This window comes from Poecilia reticulata, chromosome 17, assembly GCF_904066995.2.
Source record: "Poecilia reticulata chromosome 17, P_reticulata-male-v2, whole genome shotgun sequence".
NCBI lineage: Eukaryota > Metazoa > Chordata > Actinopteri > Cyprinodontiformes > Poeciliidae > Poecilia > Poecilia reticulata.
Genome location: NC_088846.1, coordinates 16,829,736 through 16,852,070, shown reverse-complemented (window position 1 = coordinate 16,852,070; position 22,335 = coordinate 16,829,736). Strand labels below are relative to the sequence as shown.

The 22,335-nt window shown below is 36.8% G+C and overlaps 1 protein-coding gene across 1 annotated transcript; it reads left to right on the top strand.

Annotated features, from left to right (window-relative positions):
* Nucleotides 1–385: 385 nt before the first annotated feature.
* Nucleotides 386–10,704, top strand: dsc2l (desmocollin 2 like). Its single transcript, XM_081598558.1, has 16 exons — nt 386–639; nt 799–889; nt 1,052–1,260; nt 1,341–1,445; nt 2,365–2,520; nt 3,102–3,243; nt 3,329–3,483; nt 3,598–3,732; nt 4,251–4,436; nt 4,560–4,807; nt 4,969–5,111; nt 5,970–6,191; nt 6,539–6,760; nt 8,633–8,748; nt 8,860–9,180; nt 9,602–10,704. The coding sequence occupies exons 1-16, from the start codon at nt 601–603 to the stop codon at nt 9,797–9,799; spliced, it is 2,688 nt and encodes an 895-aa protein (XP_081454684.1). The 5' UTR covers nt 386–600; the 3' UTR covers nt 9,800–10,704.
* Nucleotides 10,705–22,335: the final 11,631 nt, after the last annotated feature.

Sequence of the window (22,335 nt, the reverse complement as noted above, 5' to 3'; positions counted from 1 at the left end):
AGGGAGAGGTCTTCTAAAGTTGAATAGCCTTGCATTTTCTGTGGTTTGTGAGAGGAGCACAGCTATTTACACTTTTTATATACCCTCGTGTGAAAGTGAATTAATCAAATATCAAAATTCTTTAGTGTAAGCTATCTGACTTCAACAATCACCTGCTCGACTTCATTATTACCTTGAGAGTTTTAGTTGCAGAAAGGGGGGGATGGGGGCTTCAGTCCATTCAAAACTTGGACAATGTTTCCCCCTACTGGCAAGAAATAAATGCAAGAAATGCCAGGATATAAGTTAGTTGCAAAAAGGAGCTATGCCCTACCCTGGACTCAACAATACGCCGCCCTAAGGTGATCCTCTGAGATATCGTTCCGTTCAGGGCGTGTCCCGCTAGGTGTGACTGGTTGAGTGTGTGCCATTAGTGGCTGGAACGGAGCAGAACATAACAGTCCGCCCACGCACGTTGTAACAAATCGGAGAAAGGGACGGGTGACAAATCAACTAATAGCGAGATCTTAGAACGTCTGTCATTATTTGAGCTGGAGAGCAACTCCAGGTGGACTTTTCTTGAGTCGCTCCGGGACAAAGTCCGACTGCCTTTACTCTAAAATGACAAAGGTTCTCATTTATCCTGTCTTGTCGCTGCTGGTAAGTCTTTTTTAAAGAGTATTTTATTCGGGCCGATACTTAATTTAAGTGCTTGTCAACATTGTTTTCTGAAAAGCGACGCATGGATAAGTGCGGATAACCCGCCTCAGTTTAAGGCGACTTCTGTAACTTAAAAGGTCGACTTGCTTTCCTCCTCAGATCCTTTCCTTTGTGGAGTCATGTTATATTCCTGCCTCTCTAAACGTCGTTTCGCCACAAACCATTCCAGTTGGATACCAGATCACAAAAGGTACCTCTATACAGTCTGTCTATAATAACTACGTATTATGCTTTAAATAATGCATTGATCTGGCTTAGTTTTTGAAAAGAAAAAGGGAGAGCGAGAGAGAGAGAGAGAGAGAGAGACTTTCTTCTCTTTCGACATCTTATATATTTATTTATTTTTTTTTAGTTGAAGCTGTTGACTGTGACCCCAAGACTCTTCGTTTAACTGTGGAGGACCCTAGCTTTACGATACAAAGCAATGGGGTGATAGTAGCACTAAGTCCTGTCTCTGTGGCAACCAGAGGGCGGACATTTTCTGTGAGGGCTCAGGACAATAGTGGGCCGGGAAGTGAGATGGAAGTTCACCTTGTCTGCAGTACAAAGCAGGAAACAAATGTAAGAAAGTAGCAAATGCTTTTTAAAAATAAAATAACAAAAATCTAAATAATAATAATAATAATTTATTTACATTACAGGAAAATGGTCAAGTAATTTTGAAGCGCACAAAAAGACGCTGGAGTCCTCCCCCCATCAACATACTGGAGAATTACGCAGGGCCTTTCCCGAAATTCTTGGAAACGGTATGGTTAATGTATATATATATTTTTTCATTATTACTACTCATGATAAATTGGAAAACATCCCATTTATGTTTTCCCATAAATGGTATGTTATATATATATATATATATCACCTAAGATAATCACCTGTATAATCTTACCCTCACCTAAGAAGATGAGTGAGGGTACATACATTCAAAGTTTACAGGGAGGGACAGAGGGAGATAAGTAAAGGGGAATACAGGAGAGGACGAAAGATACAAAAAATTAAAAACACAACACAACACCTTAGGACAATTACTGTTATTCTTTTGCTGCTTTTCAATGACCACTCAACATAATTCCAGGGGGTAAAAACGTATCTCACTGGGAAACAAATGTGGACGGTTTTCCTCCATATTGACTTATAATGCAATAACGTTTTTTTTTAAAAAGACATTTAGACAATTAGCACAAGATTTTTGTATGTAAATTTGTAATAGCAAACAGTTCAACAAATAATATTTTAAATATAAAATGCAGCTATTAGGAAACAAGCTTCAGCTTGCATTCAGAAATGTAGCTTTACTGCTAAACAGTGCACAATGATTACATTTGGTCAGATTTTGAAACAGGTTCAGAATTTATTGACATTGCCATCAAATCCACTGCAAAAACCAGTCGCCCCCAACCCCCAAAAATAATCATATTGACATTGTATTCTATAATTCTAATATTTTTCTAAGGATATGTGAAACAGAAAGATGGAGCAGAAAAATGTGGGTCAATCATTATAAAATCTTTTTTTTCTAATATTGTGCAGTTCTTGTTGTATGCAATCCTATTTTTACAATCAAGTGCAATGCTAGCTGTTTGAACACAGGCAAGTTAGATATAATACACGTTCTTGTAAAGTTGTTGTTGTTATTTTAAGATATTTAATTTCTTTTCTCTGTTATAGATTGTTTCAGATTCACAAGCCACACACGATGTGTACTACACCATCGAAGGACGTGGTGTGAACCTGGACCCAGCTGGCATTTTTAGTCTTAACAGTAAAGATGGGGCTCTGTACGTGCACAAGACAGTGGATCGAGAAACGATTGCACAGTATACAGTAGGTTTTAGAGATAGTCCACTTCTCACCTTTATCATTTGATCTCAACCTGCCTTATTTACTTGATTTTATATTCTATCTCTGAAATGCATTTTTTTTTACTAAAACTAGTAGTTCCATTTCTTTATCATTTCAATGATTAATTTATTAGTTTATTTTAAATTAAATACATTTGTACAATGCAACATAAAAAAATCTAATTAGCTTGTTTTTCTGATTTCTGAAAAAGGATAATGTAACAGTTGTTGTACTGTTTATTTAAATTGTTTTTGCCAAGTGAAACTTCTAAGTGCAAGAAAATGCGCTTAGAAGTTTCATAGACACTTAAAAGTCTCAAATTGGAGTAGTCTTATATATTTCTAATGTTATATGAGAAAACATATTCTCTATTAAACCATAAACAGATGTACAGTAAAAATGCAGTATCTTAAATCTCAGCCTTTATTATTTTTTGTGACAACAGAACCTTGTTTTGCTTAAGGCATTTTTGTTTACTATTCTGATGGTAAATATTAGTTGAACTATCAGTTCTTTTTGGCATATTAATATTTGATCATGCTGAAATATGTGTATGTTTACAGCTAACGATTAATGCTTTGGACAAAATATCCCATGTGCCAAGAGATTTACCTTTGGACATTGTAGTAAAAGTGGACGATGTAAATGATAATGCGCCAGAGTTCCAAGGCAAGCTTGAGTTTACTGTGCTTGAGCAAAGCTTAGGTAAGGAGAAGCAAACACCCAATGGTCATGGCATATGAAACATGCTCTGTCAACATCCTCTGACTAAACATCTTGTCCACCATAGCTGAGCTGGTGGGGAAAGTGAATGCCACAGACAAAGATGATCCCAATACAGACCATGTGAGGATCAGATACAAGCTCCTTGATGGGTTGGATTTTTTTGCCATCAATGCCGAAACCGGTGTCATCTCCACAATCTCTAAGAAGCTGGACCGGGAGGTGAGTCCTGCTATCTCATTGAAGTTGTTTGATTTTGTTTCTTTAAATTCAACATGCTAGTGTAAATTTATCTCCCATTTCACCACTTGACCTTTTTTTATGTTTTATTTTAAGACAAAAGAAAAGCATATGGTTACTATAGAGATCAGAGATTTGAAGGGTGCACCAGCGGGTCTTTCCAGCACTGCTACCGCAACAATCACCTTGAAAGACATCAACGACAACCCACCGACTTTCAACCAAAGTTCAGTAAGTGCTTAGAACCTAAATAAACATAATAATAGTAATAGATAAATCGTTGAACGAATAAATGTATGAAAGAATCAGTCCAGCAGTAGACTTCTATTATTTTCATAGCATGTTAATGTTGAGTGAAAACATCACAATTTAATGTTGCACAAAAAAACAAGCTACAACAAAAAAGACCTTTAAGACAAACATCTGCTGCTGGATTGTATTTGAAACAGAAAAAAATTACTACTACTAAAATATAAACAAATTGCAATTATGTTTGATGCTTTGATATATAGAATTCTAACAAAAATATATTGGATGAACCCCTGCTGAACAGCCGTATTTATCAGTTTTGTATGCAAGGACAAAGTATCCAGTCCTTACTATTGCCCCCTGCCACGCAGTGTGCATGGCAGAAAATAGTTGTTTTGGTAGCCTTGTTTATTTTTTGAAAACTTTGCTTTACCTGACTACTAGTAGCCAACTCATGTCTAATTCAAATAAAACATATGTTTTTTTTTTTCTTTCTGCAGTATAAAGCTACAGTTCCAGAGAACGAGGGTGACAAACTAATCCTGAGAATTCCCGTGAATGACAAAGATTTAATAAACACACCCAACTGGATTGCCAAATTTGTCATCACGAAAGGAAATGAAAATGGAAATTTCAGAATTGACACTGATCCCAAAACAAATGAGGGGCTTCTTTATGTTGCAAAGGTGGGTTTGATGTCAAACTCATGAATGTCTTAGTACTAGTACAATTTATTCATGTTTTTCACAGGAAATCAATTTTTATTTCTAGCTTTGTATTTTCTTCTTATGCCTCTCTCCATTTTCCAGCCCTTAGATTATGAGACGAACAAGAAAGTAATGCTTGAGATTTCGGCCCAGAATCAAGAAAAGCTGGTTGGAGCCAGTTCCAGCTGGATGTCCGTCCCTGTGGAGGTTGCTGTCACCGACATTGACGAAGGCCCGGAATTCCTTCCTCCTACTGTTCGCTACAATGTCCAAGAAAACATACCAAATGGCACAGTGATTGGGACGTACAAAGCTATTGATCCAGAGACCAAGAGCAGTGCTGGCATATTGTAATCATTTTTTATTAATTATTTTAAATAAGGTTTAAGTGAATTGACATGATTACAGCAAATTTATAAAGGTTCCCTAAAATGTTGGTCTCTTGAACAAGAAAGTTCAGACCTCGACAGGTGATGTGGACCAGTGATGCATGCTCTGTATTATTTTCCAGGTATTACAAGGTGTCTGATCCAGGATCATGGGTTGGAGTGAACACCAATACTGGAGAGCTGACGGTTACGAACACCATTGACAGAGAGTCCCCTCTTGTCCAGGATGGGATTTACAACATCACCGTCAAGGCTGTTGATGCCAGTAAGTTGTTGTTCACCATGCAGAAAGCAGTGTGAGAAACAAAAAACGTATGGTATACGGAAACAATGCAAAAGCTGTTTGATTGTATGCCACTTATTTGAACTCTAGTGTGCTACTCCAGCCATTATCCATAGAATATCCAGAGGATGATGGCTGGATAATGACTAACAGAGAAGATCTGAAAAGTCAGGAGCAAGTATGACCAGAGAAAGGGCCAAAAAGTCAGAATTTGTGTGTTTATTTATTTATTTATTTTTTAAAATTCTGTACCTGATAGTTACAAAATGTGAAGCCTCTTTTTATTTTTAAAGTATATATTTGAACTCCAGTGCCCACCAAAAAACAAAAACAAACAAAAACATTTTATTCCTTAAAACAGCTTAGAAAAGAATCCCTACTGAAGTTATTATTATAGATAGTGTGCGAAAGAATTAATGATGGATGTTTGCCAAAACCCAAACGGATTTGGTGGTTTTGAAGATTGCTTGTTATACTCACGTTGTACAGGTTGTTCTTCCTTCTTCCTTCGGACTCCGTTTTGATGATTGATCCGCATCAGACAAATACTGCTTAGGATTAAAGCCACACCTTTCTACTTGTCTGAACATACCGTCTTTGTTTTACCTGAAAACATCTGTTGAATATACAATCTCTCTATTCCTGGTGAATGACTCAGATGATCTTGCCTGATCTGACTGGTACTTCTTTACCGGTGAAAGTTGTCATCGGTTTCATTGGAGTCATAAAGATAGGGGGTAAAAAAAAGAAATCTCGTGTATGACGTAAGGGTTTTTGTGCAGACATGTTCATGTTTTTTTTTTTCCATCTGATAACTAATGGAATACTTTGGAATTTCAGCCTCTAAATCAGGAATAGGAACCGTAATCCTTGTGATAGGGGATGAAAATGACAACAAGCCAACAATCCCAAAGGAACTGACGATGTGTAAAAAACCTGATGGCAGCCTGAATTCCCTGGTGGTTGTTGCTGAAGACAATGACGCCACTCCATTTTCCAGCCCCTTCAGCTATTCCATGCCAGCAAAACATGACGGAAATTGGGATGTGTCTTCATACAATGGTTGGTACTAAAGTTGTGTGTTTCAATAGAGTCAGAACAGCAGATGTTTGGGCTGTATACATGCTCATCAATATAGCACTGATATGGACATTAGCTAAGGTTTCATGATTCTTCATGCTGTAATAGACAGTTTCATCAGGTTAAAAACTAATTTTAAGGAAGTCTGGTAATTAGTTAAAAACTATTACTACTCCCAAGTTAGACATTGAAGCTAGAGACGGCTCGTACATTGCTTCACATGGGTTAAATTCATAACCCATGAGGAGGTACGAGGGGTTGTTTTTACATTTATGGCAATATAAAAGCTTCTAAAAAAGTTTCTGTTTTTAATTTTGTTTCCTCTCAAGGAACGGCGGCTATGCTGAATCAAAAGACAGAACTTCCTATAGGGCTTCACAAGGTCTCCTTCATCGTCACAGACATGCAGGGATTTGGTGATACTCAGACTACGACAGTGAGGATCTGCCAGTGCACAAACGGAGCATGCATAAAAAAAGGTCGCTCTATCGAATTGGGACCACTGGGAATCCTGACCTTGTTGCTGCCCCTGTTCCTCCTTCTGCTGCTCTGTGAGTCCTTTACTATTATGTTACTAGTAGATCCTCTGCGGTGATGATAAACAATCCAAAGAATGATGTAGTTGAATGGCTCATTAAAATTTAGCGTAGGATTCCGCAAAGTTTACATCTGTAAGAGATCAATGACCTGATATTGCGAAGTACAGATCTGTGGGAGGTTAGCAGCTAGTCAGTTTAACTAGCAACTAGTGGTTTAACTTGATATAGTTATGTTAAACATATTCATTTAAAATAAATTGTTCAGTAAACTGTGCCCTTGTAGAGATCACATAAAAGTAAAAAAAAAAAAAATGGGGGAACAGCATCTCTGCTTACTCTCTCGTTGAGGCACCTATAAAAGATTTTAGTTACTGGCTGTCTCGAGGTGCATAATATTTGAAAATGTTCCAATAGTAATAATATTGCAACAATATCAGCTGCGATATATGCATATTTTTTTTCTTCTTCTTTTTTTCTCATTTACACTTTGCGACCTTTACCACATAGAGAAAAGCAGATGAACTAACCTTCTCTGATGCCATTTCACAAATTGCAAAGCTGTCACCAGATCCAAAATAAGTGTCCTTTCTCTGTGGTTTTAAAACAATCTGTCATAGTTAAAGTTGAATTGCTTCAGCTCCAGCTAATGCTGTGTGATTTATGTATATTTTTGGTATTATTACAATTCTTTTCAGTTTGGAACTTGTATTATTGAGTACTTCCCTCAATTTGCAATAACACTTTCCTAAAAAAGCCCAGAACGATATAGGTGGATGTGTAGTCTATGATAAACCACCTACAAAACAACATTGAACCTACTTTGCCTTCTGTTAGTAATGTTAGTTTAACATGAGGTCACAAACTAATTGCTGTTGCCATGGCATATAGAAAATATACATGTATTGCAGTGTATTATTTTATTTATTTATTTTATGTCAAACACCCCTAGTGTTAACTAATGTACTTTTAGCATGGTTCCATGAATGTTTGACTGAGAAAAGAGCACGTTTAAATATTTGCAGATCAGATATTTTCTTATCTAGACTAGTTTTTCCTGCTACCATAGAAGTGAATGTGAATAAACCACTCAGCCACTGTTTGATAAAAGCAAAAACTACTACTGTATATAGCTTTTGTGCACATATCTTTCATCATACTTATATTTCTATGATTAATAATAGTGCACAAACCTTCTGATAAATCAACCTTTTATGCTGATATCACCATGCTGAGCTGCTAACTCCATTTTGCCACTCCTTGTCGAGATAAGGAGTGGCAAAATGGACTTCAGAACGTACCAGTAGTTTCAAAAGCGCTGCCAATGTCAATCCTGTAAATATTTGAAAATGGTTAGAGATGTACAACAAAATCCCACTGTAGCTATTTAATTTAGCATGTTTTGGTAATTCGTAAATTATGAGCAGAGCCTACAAAATGTGTGTTTTTGACAAACTTAAAATTCTCGTCAACAGCTTAATATAGGAAAGGTTTACACGATGAAACAATGTTAAAAACAAAGCATGGGGACATTTTAATAACTTGTATTAGCAGCACTGTTAGCACATTGCTAACTGTAGCCGTAGCCTCTCTAGTTCTAATTTGTAAACATTCCAACTGTGTCTGGGCCGTCCAACGGCATGTCACAGTTTCCAGGACCTGCCTTTTTAAAAACAGATTGAGTGCAAAAGCAAAAAATAACAATAGCAATGATCTGTTCCGGGTGTAATTTTAGCAGTTTTTCTGTAACACTTCAGATAACTTGAACTATTTCAAGTTTTTGCTAAGTCGAATGCTTAAGCTTAAAAGAGCTAAAGTTGACATGTCTGGCAAATGCTAAGCCTTCCAGCATTCTAAAGATTTATTCTGTTTTCTGTAACATTACAGGTTTACTGTTGCTCTTCACTTGCACTACAAAGCCAGAGAAGGTTACACTTGAAGACGAAGGATACAGTAGAGGAATCCTCATTCCATCGAACACAGAGGCCCCCGGCGATGAAGTGGTAAGCCTTTTGCCACCATGTTGGGAATTAGAAAACCCACTGCTACCTTAATTTACTCATTTAGCTTTGCATGATTTATTAACTCACGGTTTGCTATGCTTTGCTTTTCAGGATTCCATGGCTTTTCCGAGCACTTCATTAGAGCAGGGAGTAAAAGATTCAATGAAGGGCTCTGTAGTGAACACTGGATGGCTGGGAAACAAAAGCACAAGCACAATTGGAGGCCATAGCGTGCATGAAAATGGATTTCAACAGTCCATCGGCCTTAATACAATGAATAAAATGTCCTCTAGGAGGTTTGATAATTACGGTCAGCATTTTGACACCATGGGGAGTCAACGTCTCAACATGAATGCCATGGATTATGATCAATACATTATGGACAATAATCTATCTCGTACTTGGAAGACACATGACCTTTATCTGAAACAGGTAAGACTTGGGGGGGAAAAGAAAAACAAAAAAACATGCAGTCATTTTTTGATGTTTTTTTAAATTGATGTAGGAGTGTAAATTAGCAAAAAAATGTTCAAGAGTTAAACTGAAGGTGAACATAAAGCTTTTACTCTGTAAAATATAATGAATCTAGCGTTAACTGCATGAGCTAAAGAAACTCCCATTTGTAATATAATTTTGTTCTGTAAGCTGTGGTGGTCTCCTCTGTGAACTTTAATATTTTTTTCTGTGAAAAAATAATGTTTCTGCAGCTTGTTGGCTGTAATATCAGACTGCCAGTCATATCCTGAGGGCTGTCTTGTTTTATCACTTTGTGTAATGTGGTACCTCTTATCATCCAGGCTTAGTCTGCACACAGTAACACACTACCTCTCTCCCTACTACTCTGATCTTACAGAAACTGGCCATGATGGGAGGAGAGAGGGACGAACGCTACGCAGGTGATATCATGCACTCCTATGACTACGAGGGGAATGAGTCTGTCCACGGCTCCGTGGGATGCTGCAGTGAGCACGGCGACAAAGAAAATCTTGACTTTTTGAACACACTTGGGCCAAAGTTCAAAACTCTTGGAGAAGTCTGTACAAAGAGATGAAAAAAAGATAATGAAGTGGTTTAGGTTTACTTTCCATTGTACAAGATATAGATGCCTGGGTTATGAATGCTTGGTATGGTGCTGAATGTTTATTATTTTAGTGTTTCATTATGACATTTTGGATTTTTTTTTTCTTCTTTTTTTTTGTAGAAGCCTTTTGCACTGAAAACAAAGCAGTTATCAGTTTCACACAAGTCATGTGATGCTTTCTTTTGTGGTAATTTCTTCCTATAGACTTGGTCATGTTCAAATTAAGATGTATATGAAGATAATTTAAAGCTTAAAATCTGTTTATAATGACTTGATTGTTTAGCTTTTATTAATCTTGTGTTCACAGAGAACAAAATGCATTTTTATCGTCAGCTTTGTCTGTATAGTTTCTGAGGTATTGTATTCTATTTTTGGCTGACATTTCATACAGTGTTCTATGTATAAAACCATGTTTTTTTTGTTTTTTTTTAAACACGTGCCGACTTTGGGATTCTGTTGTTTGTCTTTTGGTGATTTTCCACTGCAAGCTTTTCCATTTTTTTGTTGTTTTTTTTTGTTTTATGCACTAATTATGTGTGCAGGCACATTCCACCCGCAAAGGAATGTGTTTACAGTTGACTGGGTGTAGTTTCTGCAGAGTGTCAGTGGGATTATTGCAACATTCTGAGACAACAGAGTTTGCGAAAATCAACGCAAGGGCGTGAACACGAGGGGTGGGGTGTGACACTGCCGTCAACTGAATCCCACTGTTCAGACACATGCAAGGTCAGACCCTTCAGTAAGATATCCATAAAGCTGCTTGCTTGAAGAGGATCAAATATTTATTGTCGAGCATTTTTTTTTTTTTTTTTTAGTTTTGTTGTCTGGTTTAGTTTTAAATGAGCTGAAAAGAATAAATTCAAGTAAGATCTGAAGCAGAGATAATCATTGTGGTTTCTGTAAAGTTCAGTGGGGGAAAAAAAACACAAAAAAAACCCAAAGCACTCAAAAGCCCCATGTTCTAACTTGTAATTCTTATTCTGCCAGAGTCTGTTGTGGAACAGAATCTCTGTGCTGAAACTGGTGCTCGCTTTGCTCAGGTTTTGTGTGCTTTGGTAAATGATTCACAGGGTGTGGCTCTGTGAGCGAGGCAATGTTCCAACGCAGCCAAATCCCATGACAACAAGCCAATATTTACATAGTTTCTTGCAAATCAAGTTTGTGCACTAGAATTATTAAAACTTATATGTGTACTTTTGCCACTAGGTTCCTCACTACAGCCTCAAAAACGGGAACAATATTAGCAACAGTCATGTCTTTTGTTGCTTCTATGATCAGTAGCAGGTGCTCCACTTTAAGAAGACATGGTAAAATACTGCTGCTAGTTAATGATTACTCCACGGTTCTGGAATTAGATATGTAATTCTTATTGATTTGTAAATCCTTCGTTTACAAACCCAAAAAAAGATCGTCGGGGCATCACTGGTGACTTTATCTTTATCAATGCATTTCAGCTGAAGCTCAAACGAAGCATCAAGACTGAAAAAGGAGGCGATATAAATGCTTCCAACGTCACAAGGTTATTTATGCCAGATGGGCCCCTTCAAGTACTTCAGAGACAGCTGGTCTAAGGGTATGTAATAGCACAGTAGAACCATTTCTAAGGGTGTACGAGGAGCAGCTACCCCAGGGCAACGTTCATGCAAGCGCAGCCAACCTAGTGTTGAAATTTAATTGAGGAAGATTGCAGGTTACTGACTGCTTCATGCTTGATGTCGTGCAAGATATGTCCATGTAATGAATCACAAAGTGAAGCTGAGAATGTCGTTTAAAAAGATCACTAATCATGTAATGGTGTAAAGATGGACAAAGCTGACAAGAAACTAGAAGAAAAAAGTGGGACATTCATTAATCTCGAAATAAAACCTTCTCTTGAGTTGATTAAACACAGAAACCTTGTTTAAATGCAGAAACATACGCACATAAAAATATAACTACTTCTCGATTATGTAAGGGTGTAAATGAGATGTAATCATCAAGAGTTTTTTGTTAACCATCCCACAGGGGCTAATTAGGAAAATCTTGGAAACTCACTTAACTAGAAAATGTTAAAAAGGAGCAGTTGACCCAAATATCTTGACAAAGCCCTTTTGATTCAGATGCACATAATATTATTTCTGTTTCACTGATAAATCCGGGAGTTTAAGCTATTACTCATTTTGTTAGCTGCAATGATTCACACCCTTACATTTAACTTTTGTGCAAGAATCAGAAATGTTAAGCTGTTAGTGGCGTTCACCTCTGATGAACCCTTGACTCACGGGGATGACGGGAATGACAGCATTGAGACATGAGAACGAAGAATTCATTTGGCGCAATTTATTTATGTGTTCTTCCTGACAGAGTGTGAAATTTTTCACTTTCGTTCAAACTGAGAATGACGGAGGAAAGACTTTCGCACAACGGCGGCAGTTCACACCATCAAAGCTCTCTTTTGTATTTTTACACACACAAAGCAAAAAAAAAAACAAAACAACTGAGCATAAACACTGTAAGGCTTTCAAAAAGTTCTTAGTAATTAAAATTAAAACATACCTGAACTATGGTTTATTTATGGGTTATCAAAATCCATTTCCACTTTATACACAGTAAAGCAATAACACTGATAAGCCACATAATTCAATATACCACTTTGCATGTCCATTCTTATCGGGACTGCTTGAGCCATCACTTTGCCTTGCTTCTGTAAAGATGCAATTAATTCCAAGGCAGGAGCGTGAAATTAATTTATTGCTTGTAATTAGTTTTCTTCATACTGTGAAAACAATCTCTCTGCATAGGGTGTGTTCAGTCTTCACCAGAGAGTCTGAAGACACTCAGCTCCATGGGAGTTCAATATGAGGCGCTGCTTTTAGCTGACAACAACAACAAAAAAACACTTGATGGAGCAGAGAAACTTCTCAACAACCCCTGATGACTCTGACTTCAAGATTTATCATTTTAAGTGGCATGTGTGTGGGGATATTTTAGTCCCTAACAGCGAATGTGACCGTCATTTTTTTTCAAAGTATGCCAATGGGGAGATTAAAGCAGGTCATGTATGTATGGAATTTAGACTAATGTGTGAATAATTAAATCACGTACTGTGAGTCTGATTACAAGGCAACTTATTCAAATTACTGCACAGAGCTCCTGAAAAAGGACTAGAACGGCTTGAACGTCCTACATGTATGATTTATCTGCACTTTCCTCAAACATCACTGCCATGCTGCAATTTCTGCAATAGGCACTAGGTGGCACTCTTACCCTCTCACCTGAGTGTCCTATATGCCTGTGGCTGTGAGGAATATTTTTAGAAGGTAGCTGGCTTCAGTGAATATGTTTTTTTCTGTCTGTCGCATGTGTAATCAAACACCTGAAACAGCTTCAGTTAAAGTGTGAAAATCACAACAGCACATCTAAAGGGAGAGGATGTGACAAGATGCTTCAGCATACTTTAAAGTTGCACATGTTTAGCTGATTATCATATGCTAAAAGTTTAATTTAGTAATGTTTCCTTGTGTAACTGGCTCAAGCTTGCTACTATGTATGTGCTTCACATGGGAATTCATCATGACTGTAGTGGAGGTGGAAATAATTAAATTTATATTTTCTAAGATCAAAAAATGCATACAGAAATAGTATGTACAAAATATAATTACCTATAAAACCATGGGGAAGACTGTTAAAAGGGAGTGTAATACACAAAACAGGGCCATTTGTAGAACGTTGTATGAACAATAAAGCAAAATTGAGTGGAAGGAAAAGGTATGGTAAGAAATACAGTTATAAGCAATAAGGATAATTCCAACTTTGAGGCGAGTGTGAAAGAAAGTCTGTTAAAAGTTAAAAGCCTGTGAGAAAAAGTCACAATATGTGGATTATAGCTGTAGTAATTGTTTAAAGCTACAGTATGTAACTGCAGCTTTAAACAGTTACACACCAAGGCTACCTGACATATTTGTGTAATGAAAGTTGCATAGACCAACTGCAACTTTAAGGAGCCACCAATACAACAGGTGACTCCATTGTTTAAAGGGACTCCTGAACTGTTTTACTAGGCTAAGTGGGAAAAATGTAGACTTATTGCAGACGTGTCCAAAGTTCTTTTTTCATTAAAAATAAACATAACATTTTATTTGAAAGTCAATAAGACAGTGTCTGGAGTAAGTGTGGAAAGCAACTTGAGGTCCACTGTGATAGTCAGACATGATTTGCCAACTGCTGTTGTTGATCCAGTGTGTTTTTAAAAACCCAAAGTCGGTATTTTGGCCTAAAGCTTCCTTCAATTGATGAAACTAATCATAATAGTGTGTGCGGAGTGAACTATATATATAAATAAACTAACACTGTCATTTAAACCGTTGTTCTGGTGCTGAGCTTTATAGAGATGGGAGGTTGTTTGTAGCAGGATTTGGCACCTGACTCGGCTGCCCAAGCACCAATATCAAGTTTAATAACCAAGGCGTTAATTTGGTTTATGGACACATTTCATGTCCTTTTAAATGAAAAAGCAATTTAATGACATTATCTTGAACATGATATGAGTATTTCCGGTGAAACTATTTTTTGCGTTACATCTCTGGTGGCTAATTTTGTGCATTAGTCTTTGTGCATTACTTTCAGAGTATACGTCTCCTTGAATCAATTATTTCTTTCTCACATTTATCTCAACCTGTTTTAACAACTTCTTCCTCAAATTTGACAACTTCATACATTTTTTTTATGTATATGCATGCAGCACTGTTTACTGTTGTTCATGTCTGACTTAAAGGGCCATTATTCTATTCACAACTACAGTATTATATAAGTAAAAGACTTTAAGAAAAGAGAAATGGTAGGTTTAATAAAAAACCAAAATCTTACATATTAGCACTTCGCTTTCTGATAGCTTCTCCTGAGGAATCATTTGGCAGTATGCTTTGCTCATTCAAACTTTTCTCAAATTAGCAATTCAAGAACTTACCTGTTACTTTGCTGATTATTATTCACACTCAATAGAAGAGTGCATACTTGCATTTTAATTAGAAAAGTCTGTTAGGCACAAACCCTCAAGCATTTATGTACATACTAACTCAAAAGGAATCAACTTCTAAATGGCATACAATGTATTTAATTAATTCATGTTTCTGGTTAAATCAATATTTGCTAACTGCAGAATACCTACTCATCAACTAAATATGATTTTCATATTGAGACATAAGCACAGTTTTTATTCAATGAAGGGAAATTAATACATTTCTTTAAATTTAAAGGCCTAATTATATAATAAACATCAAAATATAACCGTGCAGTCGTACATCTGATGAAAAGGTGTACAGCTTTGTAAAGATTTGTAAAATGTCTTTGCCAGATTTCATCAAACTAATACCTTTCTTACAGCAATGCATGAGAGAGGTAGCGTCATGCTATGAGGAAACATCATGGTAAGTAACATCAATACTCTGCAGAAGCCGTAATTGAACTGTAGGAGTCAAATACATAGAGAGGTTTTTGTACCATAATATTTGTAAACCAGAGCATGCGCATTTTGGTTTGGGGAATATTTGTGACTCTTGGGAAAGAGTCACAAATATTCTCACTGCCTTATCCAAAAGCTCAGATTTAAAATCCCACATAGCATCAGAGCAGCGACCTGAGGATGACATTTCATAGATGCTTCACTTATAATCTGATGAAACTTGACAGGACCTGCCAGAAAGAATTGGATGAATTGTAATAAATATCAGGTGTGCAAAGCCTGCAGAGACGTACCATGAAACCGAAGCTGCAATAACTGACAATCCTGTGAAAATTTTTTTTTTTTTTTCTAAGCTAATGCTTATAATTGATTTAAGTGTGTCTCTCTGTGTGTGTGTTCATATTAAATAAGGAATCATGGTCAAGTGATGTGTTCACGTAAGACAAAAACAATACATATAAAGACTGCATCAGAAATTACAATATATATGGCTTTCTTCTTTTTCTTGAAGTCAAAAATATTCCATTGAAGGACCGAGCGGATGGATTTATCACACTCGTGCCTCCTCATCAAGTGTTCACCACAGTAACAGTCGGGTGAAGGACAAAGCGCTGACACTCATTACTGTGTCAAATGAATGGCTGAAGGTTCCTGCTCCTGATGCCATTCAGCTGCGCAGTTCCACCTCTGACCTACATCAAAAGCCTGTTAAGGTGTGTGGTAGAGATATCCGTTTGTGTTTGTCTTTATTGAACAGAGGTAGTGAAGTGCAATAAACTGGAGGTCAGAGAGCAATGGCAAGACATCGAAAAATATATATATGAATTTGCAGTTCCTGTTCATCCAGCTGGCGCTTACATTCCTCACTATAAGTTCAGCAGTTTGTCTGTGAGTGCCAGGAGAAAAATCTTTATATTTTCTAGTTTCTTGATGTTTTCGGCTGCGGCGGCTTGACATTTTTTTTCAAATCTTTTCATGCTGCAGGCAAGTACAAGTATTCCTATAAGTACGCCATACACATAAACTTGATTGATTGATTGATTGATTGATTGATTGATTGATTGATTGATTGATTGATTGATTGATTGATTGATTGATTGATTGATTGATTGATTGATTGATTGATTGACTTGAGAGATCGGAGGAAAACAATGCATGGTTTCAAAAGATTTTTAAAAGTAAAAATCTGAAAAGTGTGGCACACACTTGTTTTCATGCCTGCAGCCATAGCCAGCAGTCTTTGGGGGGAAGTTTTTACTTGCTTTACACATGTGGGGGTTAAGATATGTGAATAGCCACAACAAAACCAGGTACAAGTCTTAGGGGTCTTGAGCTATTTACAGATTCTGTCTTTTTCCAATGACAAAGCAAAATCAAACAACCACTAAAATCTGATGCTACTCCGCTTGTAACAATTGGCTACATTTGCTATATATTTTCAACTGGTGTAGTTCGCTTTCACATTGCACTATGTCAAATGAAACAAACCTTTTGAAAAAACATCCTTACCTGTGATGGCACGGCACGAGAAAGCACTGACAGAAACAACACAATAACCTCTGAAGAAGACGCTGATGTCAACTTCCTTCTTGTTGGAGTTCTCGTTGTCGTTGGATAAAGATCACATTCCATTTCTCCTGCTTGGATCAGGACTTGTGCATTTGTTTTCTTTGTTTGTCTCCGGTCCACTTGGCATTAAATACGCACATCTAACTGGACTTTTTAGGTAAACAATCTGGAGTTTGATCAAAGCGGACTAAACAGTACTGGTGTGAATGCAGCCAAAGTGTGTTGGGCTTCTCCTTGGCACTTCGACAACCATTCTAAGTGATACACTGCTGGACCTGGAAAAAGATGAAATGAAATAAGATGAAAAGCTGGCTATTTTAGTGTTCAGCATGTCTATGAAAGTGCAATGCAAGTTCAGGCCATTTACAAATTCTAACAAGACCTAAACAATTTCATCGTAGCTCAGGGTGTATGTTAACACCCATCGTACTGATGACATTTTAACCTCTGTCTAAACGTTAAGTCTAACTCTGACTCGGTTTCCTGTCCCTGTTGAAAAAGACCATCCCTTCAGCATGATGCTGCCACCACCAGGTGTTTATGATGGGCATGGAGAGTTTTTTTTATCTGTGAACAACATCTCTACTTAATACTGACTGGACTCTTAATACTGATTATTCAACTTCTGTTGGCAATGGATTTCACTTAGGGGTGTGTGAGTAGTGGTGGATGAATACTTATAATTACAGCTTTTTTGAAAACAATGTGTCATTTTCTTTTCACTTTGCAGCAATGGACTTAATTTCTGTATGTTAGTCTTTCACATAAAATCCCAATAAAGCAGATTGTAGTTTGTTTTTCTGAATGTGGCATAATATGAAAAAGCTTGAATGCAATTCATATTTTTGCAAGTTGCTGGTTATGAGTTGCACAGTTCACAATCCTCTTTCTTAAATAAAAAAAACATACTAGAAAATAATAAAAAGTTTTGTGGAAAATAGCAACAATTTCACCACTAGTGAAAAAATAAACTCCAAGCAGAAAGAGAATTGAGATGTTGTTCCCCATCACCAGCCCATTTGCCTGAATATATTTACAGTATTTGATAAAAAACTGAAAATGGGGAACATGGAGAGATGTTTTCTCCCAAATGTTATTATAATCAAAGTGAGCCCTCTGCAAAGCCTCACTGTCATGTCTTACTAACTCCTAGAATTTAACAGCACAACTGCGGGGATTTAGCAAGTGAACATGCAGAGATCAGCTGAATGTCAGTTGCTTTAGTTGAAAGATAAGATAGAAATGGTTAGGCAGACTGAGCAGGTGAGGATAAACAGATAGATTAGGAGTATAAAGAAGAGAGGCAGAGTGCCTGACATGAACACAAAAAGATGTGATGCCATTCAGACGTAGGTGTTTGGAAGTTGATTTTGGGGGTCTGTTAAGCATTAAGCCAGCGCGCAGATGGAGGCAAAGCCAACTCTTAGTGTGTAACCCCCTGAGGTGAAGATCTATAAGACTGATCAGACCACCGTCTGTGTGAGCGGCTGCCTTCGCCTCATTGCCCGTTTCTTGGCTGGTTGCAGAAGGAGACTTCAGCTGACTACAAAACATATTCTCACTCAGGGGTTATGCCCTGATAACCACACAGTCTTAGCGTGGAATTTAATTGGCCCACAGCACATTTTACTTCTGGGAATGTTTTGACACCTACAGTGTCAAAACAACACCAGCTAAAGGTTGAAGCTTGTGATATATCCACTGTGCAGCCAAATCTCAGCCCCCTTAAACCTCTGAGCTCAATGGCCATAACAAGAAAATTTGCATGTTGATACGGATGCTTAAAAGTTTTTAAGCCTTGAGAAACCATTGGAATTTCAAAAATAAAAAATAAAAAAATACAACACAGAACAGCAAACACTGCATGGTATAAGATGACATATAGGGATATAACTTTATTATTGTTGAGTAAATATATCCCCACTACTGTCAGAAAATTCAATACTGCACTGGAAAAAAAAAAAGAAAAAAATGTCTGCTAAGCTCTGTGACCACTTTCTTGTGCTTCTACACAAAAGCCTGGAGATGAAAACTAAACCAAGACCCCATACATGGCAATTCCTTTTCATGTTCTGAAGCTGAGTTCAAAAGATTTCTTTTATATTGGGTAACACTGACGCTAAGGGTGTATAATTTATTGATTTGCTGTCAGGCTTGGATCAACTGCCTCCAATCAAATGCCTCTGTGCGTACCAAAACAGTCATCTGACATCAAGCAGAGCCCAAAACCCCCAGCAAATATCGCTGTGTGTTGTGAAAACCACATGGGGTGACCACATATTTCATGCAGCTGGCTCAGTTTAAGTGGAATCTGACAAATCTGCTCTGCTCCGTTGAGTTCACTTGGCACACATCTTCTCTCAATTGGCAGCCAAGTGACCAGAATATGCAAAGATCTGACGCAACTGAGTTTGTTAATCAGATAATCAACAGAAAGAAATAATAAATCACAGCACTGAGCAACACTTTCCTACCTGGGCTCTGCTCCGGTTTTAAGGAATTGGTAATCAGTCGGTATGCAAAGTTTTAGTATTTAAGCTTGAAAACACAAGCACAGCTCAGTCTTCTCGCACATTAGTTAAGTGGAGCTTTTATGACCACTGTAAAAACTGCATTTCAAACCCAAAGTAAAAATTTAAAAGTGTGTTGCATGAACAAATGAAAGAGCGCTTTGAAAGTAAAGTCATTAGGATTTACTGTGCTCGCCTTTGGGACAATAATGGTCTTGCGTTCTGTGAAAGTGGTTAGGTTGCTCTGACTCAAAAAGTGTGGAAAACACCTATTGCATATTTTTCACTCACATGGCTGGATTTCGGAAGAGATATTATAAGCCCTCAATGAAGCCATTCTAAAATGTGTTTAACACCTTACACCATGATGACATTACCATAATAAAAACACGATGGTGGCAGCATAAGACTGTGGGGATACTTTCTTTAGCAGGGACAGAGAAGCTGTACAAACTAAGCTGCAAGATGGATGGAGTAAATACATGGCAATGCCAAAAGAAATCATTTTGGAAGCTGGAAGAAATGTGAAGGAGGAGCACAAATCTGACTGAGCTTAAGCTATTTTGCAAAGAACAAGCAAATTCCACCCCCCCCAACCTCATCTCCCTCCCCAAAATGTGTAAAAGAGACAAGCCTCAGAAGAGCTTCTGCTTTAACTGCAGCAAGAGGTAGTTTTGCTAATTACTGACTCAGGGTGCCTGTATGCATTTACACTCAAACCTCAGATTTTGCTTTATCTGTGGGAAAATAAAAGTAAATAAAGAAAGTAAACAAGTATGATCTTATTCCCTTTCCAGTTCTGTTTGTTTGCAATAATAAGTTTGGTTTTGCTACATATAGCTATCAACACCACATGACTTATTTACAGGAACACCATCAGTTTGTTAGGAATTAATAGTCAAACAGCACTCCTCCTCTCTCACCTATTGTTTTTTGAATACCTGCCTGATGAGGTGTTGTATAATCACACATGTATAATCACACATGTACCTTTGATACAAATAGTGTGCCGTGTTTATTAAAGTGCTCCGCATTAACTCTGGTCCAGGCAGCCATTTTGAATCCACGGTTTCTTCAAAGATGGGTTTTTTTTTTCTCGGCTATCGACAACAAGACATTCACTCCCAAATACACATAAAATATATGTAAAGTAACACAAAAAAAAAAAATAGGATTATGTGCTTATTGTAAAGAACTATCGTTTTAGCAAAGATTTGGACAAAGAAATAACTTGAAATAATAACTGTTACAAAGTTACTTTTTGGGAGTGTTAGCGCTATAATTCAAAGTAAGGCTCAATCTAATTGTCTTTCTTAAAATTTCCAAGTTTTTGTCTAATTTGTAACAAAAAAAAATTTCACATCAGTCTTTATTTTAAGATTTTTATTACATGAATATGTTTTCAGTTTTCTTTTGTTGTTTAGCAAGAATGTAATAGTTCCAGAAATCCTTTTAGTCTGATCTGTTAAGACCAACATGTCAACCAGATGGTTTGTTAACTGTACCTGCTTGCTTCTACAAACATTTAATGAAAAACTGTACAGATGGTTCAGTTGGGCATGTGGTAATAAGGGTGGTAGTAGCTATTCCTGCTCTGTCTAAAGTGTGCGTACAGTAAATGAAAGCACCACAGACACAAACATTTGGGAATATACAGGCCTTTCAAATACAGTCCTAGCTTTTTTTTGATGTCCATTTAAATCTCTCCCACACAGTGAAAAAAAAACCCTTATCTCCGTCTCTCGTTGAATGTCAGGCCAACATCCCAAAAAACAACCTGTCAAATGTTAGTGGCAGCTAGAGGAATAATAAAGGAGGAAAAATCGATGCGTGTACACTTGGCAGTCAGTCCTTTCCTTTAACCTTTCCTCCTTTCTACCAAGAAGTCAAATCAAAGCCATCAACAATTAGTTGCATTAATTCAATTGAATAAAGTAAAATGTGGTACTTAAATATGCAAGACCTCTGTTTCCTTCTTAGTACCAGAAAACTATATTTGGACAAAGCATTTATTGCAAACACAAAATGTTTTTTAATTTTTTAAATTAAAACAACCAAGACATATGCAGTAGAGCACAATAACAAACAGCAAAATCAATAATTTTGACAAAACTAGCCTCTTAATGTGAAGATTTTGGGATATTCTTTAGAAATAAGGTAAAAAAATTTTTTTAAAGACCTTACAATTCTGTCCACGCAGAGACTTTTTCTATTATGTGCACTACAACTAATTGGTGCTGGCTGAGGATACTCACCATGCATCTTGCGAATACAGGCTACCTGAAGAGACTGACCTTAGAAGGGTCACTGTCCAGTATGATTAATGTCTCTTTTATGGATTAAATGCAATAACCAGGTGCCTTTGATTAATTACTAACATGGCCAACAGCAAATTGCTTCTAAAATGGCGCAGGTAGTGAAATAGTTTTCCCTGAACTTTATGTCCTCCTCCTCCATTACAAAACAAAGCATTTTATGTTGTCTTGGACCTTCATTTTTGTATTTTTTTCTCTTATTTGTTAGGAAAATTCCTGTGTCAGTTTTTATTTTTAATTATTATTATTATTATTATTATTATTATTATTATTATTATTATTATTATTATTATTATTATTATTATTATTATTATTATTATTATTATTATTATTAATTTATTATATGATAAATAAATAAATAATTTATTTATTTATTTATATTTTTTTAAATCTTTAGGGCTGCACAGTGGTGTAGTTGGTAGCACTGTTGCTGTGCAGCAAGAATGTACTGAGTTCAAATTCTGCCCTGGGGTCATCCTGTATGGAGTCTGTATGTTCTCTCTGTGCATGTGTGGGTTCTCTCCGGGTACTCCAACTTGCTCCCACTGTCTAAAAACATTACTGTTATGTTAAGTGGTATGTCAAAATTTTTCTTAGGTATAAGTGTGTGTGAGCTTTGAGTGGTTAAAATGATTGGAAAACAGCTGCATGAGTTCAGTCCATTTTCTATTT

Excerpts from the sequence above, each read along its gene's own strand:
- dsc2l (XM_081598558.1), top strand. The coding sequence starts at position 601 with ATGACAAAGGTTCTCATTTATCCTGTCTTGTCGCTGCTG. Across the intron at positions 1,261-1,340 it reads GTACAAAGCAGGAAACAAAT|GAAAATGGTCAAGTAATTTT; the intron begins GTAAGAAAGTAG and ends TTTACATTACAG. Across the intron at positions 8,749-8,859 it reads AGGCCCCCGGCGATGAAGTG|GATTCCATGGCTTTTCCGAG; the intron begins GTAAGCCTTTTG and ends TTTGCTTTTCAG.